The sequence below is a fragment of the Stylophora pistillata genome, chromosome 10 (assembly GCF_964205215.1).
Source record: "Stylophora pistillata chromosome 10, jaStyPist1.2, whole genome shotgun sequence".
In the NCBI taxonomy this organism is placed as follows: domain Eukaryota; kingdom Metazoa; phylum Cnidaria; class Anthozoa; order Scleractinia; family Pocilloporidae; genus Stylophora; species Stylophora pistillata.
The window spans coordinates 8,509,548-8,518,844 of NC_142528.1; the positions used below are offsets into that span (position 1 = coordinate 8,509,548).

General features: G+C 35.0%; 1 protein-coding gene across 1 annotated transcript; it reads left to right on the forward strand.

Annotated features, from left to right (window-relative positions):
- Positions 1 to 349: 349 nt before the first annotated feature.
- LOC111334013 (uncharacterized) lies at positions 350 to 8,139 on the forward strand. Its single transcript, XM_022939694.2, has 6 exons — positions 350 to 650; positions 1,157 to 1,237; positions 3,844 to 4,098; positions 5,046 to 5,171; positions 5,852 to 6,025; positions 6,128 to 8,139. Exons 1-6 carry the CDS (start codon positions 480 to 482, stop codon positions 6,215 to 6,217), a joined length of 897 nt encoding a protein of 298 aa, XP_022795429.1. The 5' UTR covers positions 350 to 479; the 3' UTR covers positions 6,218 to 8,139.
- The last annotated feature ends 1,158 nt before the right edge of the window (positions 8,140 to 9,297 follow it).

Sequence of the window (9,297 nt, forward strand, 5' to 3'; positions counted from 1 at the left end):
GCCTATGAATGAAGTAATATCCCATGTTCCAATATCGTGCGATATTATTCAACGATATTTATTTACGTACTAACATAAGGATACTTTTTACTCATGATGGTACCAAATATTTACTTGGTAATCTGCAAATAATAATCACTCCATAAATACAAAAATTGCCTTAGACGGCACAAAATTAAAAAATGAAAAGAAAGCTTGTGAAAGGTGTGTACAAATCTGCTTCTCAAACTCGCCTGTTCATTTACGTGCACATGTAAATAAAATTATATTTCTTCTACGTTCACTGTTTGGTGGAAGGTCACGTTAAAAGTTATGACGTCATGATGACGTCCGGTCTAGAACATCTCGATCTTTCGTTTGGTTTCTATTTAGAGCAATTACAGTAATGGGGAAATTTATGCTCTCCTATTTATTAACCCGCAGTTCTTAGCTTATTATTCAAGAATCAAATTAAGTGTGTTGGGAACAAGTGTTTGAAAATGACCAGCAATGCTGTGGAAAATCGATGCGAGAACTGTTTGGAACTACAACGCTCGCTAGTCAAGACTTTGGGCGAAAAACGATCGTTGCTATTAAGATTACAGAAGGAGCAATCGAGAGTTAGAAAACTGTTGAGAGAAGCCGAAAAGGGAAAGAGAAGAGATGGGGAGGTATGAGGTCTTATTCATCTTTGCCAGGGATATGATAAAGGAAGAGAGAAGTTTTCATCTACTAAATTCTGACCGACGCACTGACGTGTTTGCAACTCCACAGCAATTATAGGGTCATTCTTCGGTCTTCGTCCATTGTTATGGTGGAAAGATTTATTGTTTCGCTTCATGAATATCTAAGAATGGTTTTCATGTTGGTGAGCAATTATATATGTAATTCAAAGTTCATCCTGTAGCGGATAAAAGTGCGATTTATGAGCAGCTCTAGGTTTCAAGGGAAGCCGAAAGCGAGATGTGAAACCCTAATTTTTGGACCTGCCTCAGAGCACTAGCTTATGCCACTTAAGCACAGCAATATGATATCTTTGGGTCTTGTTTCATAGTAAGATTCGAAACAGCAATACAAATGGGGAAAGTAAGGTACAAAGATTACGATGATTGAATCATAGGCTTTGTTGAGAAAAAATATGAACTCTCAGGATGAAATACTTCTCGATTATTCGTAGGAGCCGTCAAACTCAAGGGATGATTCCAGATCTGTTTCAGGTGAAAGCGGTGGAGAATGCCTGGAATGGCAACTGAACCAGGTGAGATAAAGAAATTACTATGCTCTCAATGATTATAGTCTAATATACATCTCTAGTCTACTTACTAACGAAAATCGTGAGAAATTTTAAATATGGAAACCGAACCGTGTTTGTGGAGAGCAGAACGTACTTCAGACTTTCAAATAAGAAAATTTTACTGAGTCCTAATTGTCTTAAATATATTTGCTGTTCAAATAGAGAATTCAGCCAAACTTGAAGTATAATTTTAGAGTTTAATGACAACCATGCAATATATTTGTATTGCATATCAGCAAGACAGGAATCAAAGAGACTGTTGGTCATCATTATGCTCTCTTCCAAAATCCTTTTTCCTTATTCAGGACTCTGCATTATGCCTTATGAATTTGGAGTAACTTCAAGTTGGCCAAACTGAGTGTCTCGTGCAACAATTTCATGAGTTAATTACCTAAAAGCAAAAATATCAATTTTACTGCACTGTTTATGTGGGTACACTTGGCCTTTTTTCAAATGTTCAAAAAGATTTTAAAAAATGTGGTTAGCTGATTACCTTGAAAGAGGTCCACTGTGACGATGAGTTTGCAAGGAAAGTGTGTTACTGAACATTTCTACTTTATATACTACTCCTTAAAACTTGAATGAAACAAAAAAAGATTGACGAGATAGGTTTTAGGATTTAGTATGATGCATCCATAGAGTTTATATTATCAATATTTATTTTCCTGAAGAAATTTAAATCTTACAGAGGCAAAACCTAAAACGCAACGATAAGAATGAACTAAAATCTCAAATCACTTGTGACGTCACTTCAAGATTCATACACAGGCCTTTGCAATTGGATGTGGGGGATATCATCACCACCTACCCTACGTAACATCTTTCATCTGTCGGACAATCATGCATTTAGAAAATGAAAATTGATAGGTTGTGCGTTTTTGTAATTTTGTTTTTCATTTTCTATCAGTGAGCTTATCTCTTTTTCAAATTAAATGAACAGATTATGAAAAATGTGTCTAGTTATGTTAGTTTTGAAAAGCAAATCATTGAAATTATCAATTTTAAAGAACTGTCGATGATTTTGATTATGGTTGCACATAATCAAAATGGTTCTCATTTGTGGGATAGGTGGAATGCTCAACATTATTTTTTTAAACAATGAATTTTCATAGACACGATATATGTTGAGATATCTTGTGCAATCATATCATAACTCTATGGCATTCTTAGCATTCAATGCAGTGTTTCATTAGGATCTCTCATGTTTTGAATTGTTAAAGATGAACAGTGTTTTTACTCAGTACAGTAGACAAACGTAGAAAAAGAAATTAGAATTTGTTTGTAGTAGTGACGGCAGCTATGACCTTCTGTTTTGAATGGTCTACAAAATTGTCAATGTGAAGGTGCAGTCTGATCGTCCGGGTGAGTGTAGTCCTGAGAAGGACTGTTGTCGGTGGCAGTGACAATGTTCTGAGTCTCCTGCTTTTTCAACTTATACTGATGAAACACACTATTTCATGTTTGATTGATACAGTATTGCACAGAACTCAGGTTCTTTGGCTTAACTTAAGCTGAGTCACGAAACATTTTCTTATGAAACCAACGGAAAGTAGTTTTGACGCTCTGGAGTAAATTAACCCTTGTTAATTAACAAATTGTGTTGTATAACAATGTGAATTTAATCAGGATATGGATGAATAAAAAACAGTTTGTGGTCAAACCACTTGAGACATTAATATTCGTTTTAAATCATAACCAGAATACTGGAGTTAGACGGTATATCACATCACAGTTATTCCTTTGCTTGTGATTGCTCTTTCTTCTTAGTCGTACTATAGTTTATTTTTCTTCACTGTGCTTCAATAATCTATTTTAATCTGTTTATGGAATATTCTTCTCCACCCACATTTATTAAACAATTCATGAAATGACCAGAAGTAGCCCTTCAGATAAAGATTCCTCGCATACTTAACTGACACTGTAACCTTGTTTTCTATTTTTAAACAAATGGTAATCAGTAAAACCAGTGTGTCCATTGAGCTGGAAATGTTGATTTTTCTAGATTAGTAATGAACCACCCACTCATCTTGTTATGAATTTTTTTTATGTATTATGCAATGTTTGCATAATTCATATTAATATACTATTATTAGTCACTCATTAAAATATTTATGCAATGTCAGCCAAATGTTGACTTGTCCAGGCTTGTGTTAAACCACCTATGCATCTTGTAATGCTATTATAATTGTAGTATGATATTCTATTTAAGATAATCACCACTAATTAACATTATTATGCAAAGTCAGCCAAATGTCCTACTGCCTAGATTTGCTTGGCTATTATGATGATGCAACGAGATATTGTAAGAAACACAATTGCTATTATTGCAGCAAATCTACTGAGTCAGCAATTTGTTGATTAGCCCAAACTTGTTTGATATATTTATATAGTTACATGGTCTATTCAAGAAGCATTGGAGAACAGTTTATTCTTCAAGTATTTGCTATTGTCTGAAAAAGTAATATTTCTTACCCTGTCCATTTACAATTTACCATTATGCTTTAATTTAACTCTTTTGAACATACTGTGTATGCATGTTCCGTCTCTGACATCTATACTGTTAACTGAAGGTTATGGAAGTCAACAAGAAGTGGAAAGAAGACTATGATGCTATAAAGATAAAATATCAGACAGAGAATGAAATGCTTCGAAAGGAACTGGATTTGACCAAAGAAAAGCTTGTAAATTCAGAAACACAGGTCCTTGCTTTGGGAGCTGAGGTTTCAAGGCTTGCAGCTACTTTAAATGATCTTTATCAAGGACAGGAACCTTCACCACGGTCACCATTTCTAGATCTGGATGATTACGAAGTATTTAAACAGCAGGTTTGTCTTATTTTCTAGTGAATACTTATGACAATGGTCAAAACTTGATACTACTACAATGATTTAAGGATAATCAACTTTAAGCTTATGCTTATTTATAAATGTTGTAGTTAAAATCGTTCCTTGGTTTGAAACTTTTTGAAACCAGTGAAAATTGTATTTCCATTTTCCCAGTTTATGACAATGAACACTGACATGAAAAAAAAAAAAAAAAAAAAAAAAGAGCATAGGAAAGAAAAAGAAAAAAGAAAAGAAAAGAAAAAAAAAATGACTGGTGTGAAAAATTTTGAACCACAAGTAACATAACCTTTAAGTCTATGTATATTTGTCGTAGTATGCATTGGGATGGCCAGGAGAGTAAGATCTGTATTGATACTAATAACCCATTGAGAGTAACTATCATCTCTAATTTTAGGAAGAAGCGTGGCAGAGTGGTTAAGGCACTGGTCTTGTAATCTGGTGTTCCCAGGTTCAAACCCTCCACCTTGCTACTCACTGGATTTGTTCTTGGTTTCCCGAGTTCAACTCCTTGGCTACGCTTTGTACATAGCCAACTGGTCTGCCTCTGGCATTATTATTATTGTTATTATTATTATTATTATTATAATATTATTATTATTATTATCATCATTATCATCATCATTATTGCTGTGGTTATTACTATGTTGACAAGCTTTTAACTTTGTGAGGGGTTGGCATGTATAATCTTCCTACATTTTTAATGTTGTCATACATACTGGTAAGAAGAATTAAGCAGATTGTATAGCACCAAATTTTATCTTACATCAATATAGGGATGCATGTTACTAGTTTTATGAAATAGGAATTTTATTTGTCAAGTCTGGGAGATGTACATGTCAGGGTTATACATGTCCTAAGTAACTCCTGAGAAAAGTACATGCATAGTAACATGCATAGTAACATACATTGAAATGTGGTTTGTTCAGATACAAGTGTATGAGGAAGATTTCTCAAATGAGAGGAAAGATAGAGAGCGAGCTCAAGGTGAAAAAGATAACCTTCAGCAACAGCTTATAGATGCTCAAGACATCATTGCCACATTGACACAAGAGGTGAGGAAATTTTCATCAAATAGTTTATAACTACAAGGCTGTGCTCTAAGGAAAATTGAATGGAACCCAGTGCTCTGAAACTGTGAAATCCAGGGTGCCCAGCATATGCTTTGTATGAAAAAACTAAAATTTCTGAGTTGCCCAAGAGCAAAAGCAAGGTGCCAAGGGCCACTTGGCACTGCTAGAGCACAGCCTTGAACTAGAAGCTCAGTGGCTCAGTAATGGTGACACATAGCCTTCTTTGGGGAGCATAGAGCCACAAGGGAACATGAAGTGATATCATTACTTCTCTACCTTAATGGGATGCAAGATGAGTCTATCAAAAGTAACCCTACAAATTTGTCAGTTTGCTAGCACTAATAAAATGTAATCCTTATGTTGTGAGTTCTTTTTAGTGTCTTGCCCAGGGATACAATGTAAATCTATTGAATTAAATAGGACTTGAACTGAAACTTGTGAGTGTGAAGCTAATATGTCTCTCAAATTTATTCAAAAAGGTTGAAAATCATTGATTTGAATTTAAATTGCCTGGAGAACTTTTGCTTGGAGATCATTATACAGGCAATCACAGGTGTCTAACCTGAGACACTTTTGGGAGCAAATTGTTCTCTAAATAAAATTGCGAATAGATTTCTAGGAATTGTTCACTTTGCCAATCATTTGTCTGTTGATTCACAAAGCTTACAATCTACAAAAGACAGCTAAATGAATGCCAAGAGGAAACAAATGCACTGCGTCGCCATAGCTCAGATCCATCCTTGCTCACGTCAAGCCCTCAGTTACAGGTCATCTACCCTGTGAACAGATCAGTATCCCCCTCCCAGTGGCAGCGAAGACAGGAACAGCTGAGAAGGGTGAGCAATTTTCTGCTAAACACTTACTGGTCGTGACAACTTTCTTAGCCACGAACCAAAAATCATTCATTCAGTTTTGACCAAATTTTGTCCAACACACAGGGTATCCTCACAAGAGGTGGAGGCCACCTTGATGCACCCCAAAGTCTGTTTTATGGAGGAGAAGTAGAAGTGGACAAATGCAAGACTTGATTTATTTATCATCAGCAGTACCATTACTGTTCTTATTAATTATTTTAATAATTGATTCCTATCAGCTATCATAATTATCAGTTTCATCCATGTTAGATATGTTTCCTGTCAAATACAAAGGAATGTACTCGTAATGATTTCACCAAATTGGGTTTCTTATATTTGTTTTTTCTCCCAGTGGTGATAAGTAAAAAAAAAAATATACAAATTAGGCTTCCACTTCTGGTTCTGATATGCTGTCAAACAGACAGAAAATGAATAGTAAGAAAATATGGATCAATGTTAATATCTGAACAGCTACGTACCCACCCCTCCCCTAACTCAACAAAAGTTAACTGTTAACAATTCAGGGTTTAAGTCAGGTTAGGGGAGGGGTAGTTGGGCAGGTGTTCAGGTACTGACTAATGGTACTGAAAATACCATATTGTGTGGAAATAACACCAGATTATCAAGACCAACCAACACTGAGGAATAGATCCAAAATTTGAGCTGTATTTCTTGAAGTGGTTGCAGAGATTTTCCATGTAGATTACCAGAATCTTTAGTTTGAGTGAAGAGTTAAAATTATTTAAATTTTTCATTGACTGCAGCCTTTCATATTTTATATTCTAAGTGACTTTCCACTTCTCATGTTATTAGCTATCAGTTATGATTGCAATAAGATGTATATTTCCCAGACAATAAGTGGAATTTTTTTTGAAGGTTAAGATACCTAGCTGACAAGACAATATCAGTAATGTTGTAGAGCACATACTATTAAAGCAGTGAGTTAAATGTAGAAATGAACCTATTAAGTTCCAGAAGTGATTAACTTGTAACATCTCCACATTATATCCCTGCATTATCCAGCAAACAGGTAGTGAGAAGACCCAAACTTATCAGGTAGAATTTGTTATCTTGAGTTAATTAACACCAAATTCTCATAATATCTAATTTACAAGGAAATGTGTAATAGGTAGAGAGGAAAATTAACCATCAGATCTTGAGAGTTTGATAATAAGTGGATACACATGTGGAGAGTTTGCTTATGGAGCCTTTTTGTAACTCTAAGCACTTGTGTGATGAGAGTAAAATTAGAATGAGCTCATTTTCATTTATGTGCTGGCTGACAAAAATAATGTAAAAATTATATTCTAAGGTGCATTGTTAGGACTCATAGGAATAGCAGAATTTTCCTTGTTCTTAGTTCCTACATTATCTATTTTAGGTTCTTTTCAGTTTTGGTTGAAATAGGGAAACAGTTCCATACAGATTAGCGACAGAAAAAAATAAAAGATTGATGGAGTGGGTAAAGTGGTAGATTTCAGCTTGGTAGTTAAGCAAAAAAAGATGTCAAGTATTTGTTACAAGTTAGAGACTTGTTTACATTCTCATGTTTTGTTTTGATTTTAACCTTTTTGGCTAACTGAGTGAAGAAACTTGTGAAACAGCTTAAAATGTTAGGGTTCATTTGGGTCATGTAAATCCTGAAATGTAATTAAAAGGAATTTTATGCTTTCATATTTTGATCTTGGAGATCAGAGAATATGCCAAGATAAAGTGAATTAATTTTGGTGGAAAAGCAAGGAATACCTTGATTGACAAATTATTTTTGAATGCTTTGAGAGGGTCTTGATTGTATGTCATGGAAAAAAAAGAGAAAAAAATCTGTAAAAGGTTGTGGGAAGTTGTTATTATATATTACGAAGAATTAAATCTTTGAGTAATATTACAGGTTAAAGGGTTGCAAAGCCATGTACATTGGATAAACTAAGAGTGTTTGTTACAAACAGTTTTGTTGCTACAAAAACATTTGAAAGCAATATGATGATATTCATCAGAAAGTAAGTTATTTACAACTCAACTCAACTAAAAACCTATAATGTTAGTTTTTAGTATGTTATATTACTCAAATCAAATAAAAAAGGTATGCGGAAAGGAAAGTCTGAGTTTTGCTTATCATGCACTTAAACATTTCACACCTCAGCCTGACTCACATTTAATTTCTCTTTGCAATAACACCCCTGAATCACACATAAGGTAATGCCATGAGAATCAAGAAGATTACCAACCAAAGAAGCTCTTGATCGTTAAACAAGTTCTTTTTGTCAGTAACTTCAGAAATATATGGAGAACAGCATGGAGAATATGCATACTGATGCCAGGGTGTAAAGGGGTTAAAACAGGGGAAAAGAAATTTATGGAGGATACTTTTGATAACTTTCACTTATAAAAACAAGTTACTACATTCTAACCAATCATCAATACTGTTAGGATCTTGCTCACTAGGTAAATTCAACTCCTTAGCCCCTGTGCGACCCTTTGAAACCCTTTTTTCATCCTCAATACATCATGGGAACTTTACAGGCTGAAAATAGACTTAGCTGGGATTAAACATCCAATCAGGACACTGCATCTAAAAAAAGGAACTTTTCCATAACATAAGGGTAAGTGCAAGTGCAAGTGCTTTGGTGACAATATGCAGGAGGTTTGTCAAAGGAAGTTTGGGTAGTGTGGTAATCAGATCTAGAAAGGTTGTGTTTCAGTAGTCTCCCTTATTGTAACACCCCTAATCTGCTGGAATTCAGGTCTATTATGCACTGTACTGTGATGAGTTGGATTTCACAGAAATTTGTTCTTCCTATTACAAGAATAAGCGGTGTTTTTAAAGAGAAAGGGAAACTAACATTTCTGAAATAATGGGGCATGCCAAGTTGTTCTGTTTTTATGAATGATATCAATTTTTTCTTAGAAAACATGGAGGGGGGATGAGGGGTGACCTACATTTGATGAATCCCCTCGGCTGTGCCTCTAATCATGTCCCAGCTGGGATTCTTCAGTCCATTCAAACTGGAAAAGGGAGGGGAGGGGAGGGGGGGGGTGTATAAGGGTTTGCAAAATCTCTTATCCACAAAACAAATCACCAAGGCCAACCAGCATAAATGTGATACATGGTCCAAAGCACTAAAGAGACAGAATCAGGAATCTGGGCTTAAATTGTCAATTGATCAGCGGTCCACTGTGTTTTAATACCTATGAATTTGCTTCTTGAGTTTTTGCATGAGTCAACAATCCGTGAGTTATTTTAAGCTACAAATCCA

Excerpts from the sequence above, each read along its gene's own strand:
- LOC111334013 (XM_022939694.2), top strand. The coding sequence starts at position 480 with ATGACCAGCAATGCTGTGGAAAATCGATGCGAGAACTGTTTGGAACTA. Across the intron at positions 1,238-3,843 it reads TGGAATGGCAACTGAACCAG|GTTATGGAAGTCAACAAGAA; the intron begins GTGAGATAAAGA and ends TGTTAACTGAAG. Across the intron at positions 5,172-5,851 it reads TTGCCACATTGACACAAGAG|CTTACAATCTACAAAAGACA; the intron begins GTGAGGAAATTT and ends TGATTCACAAAG.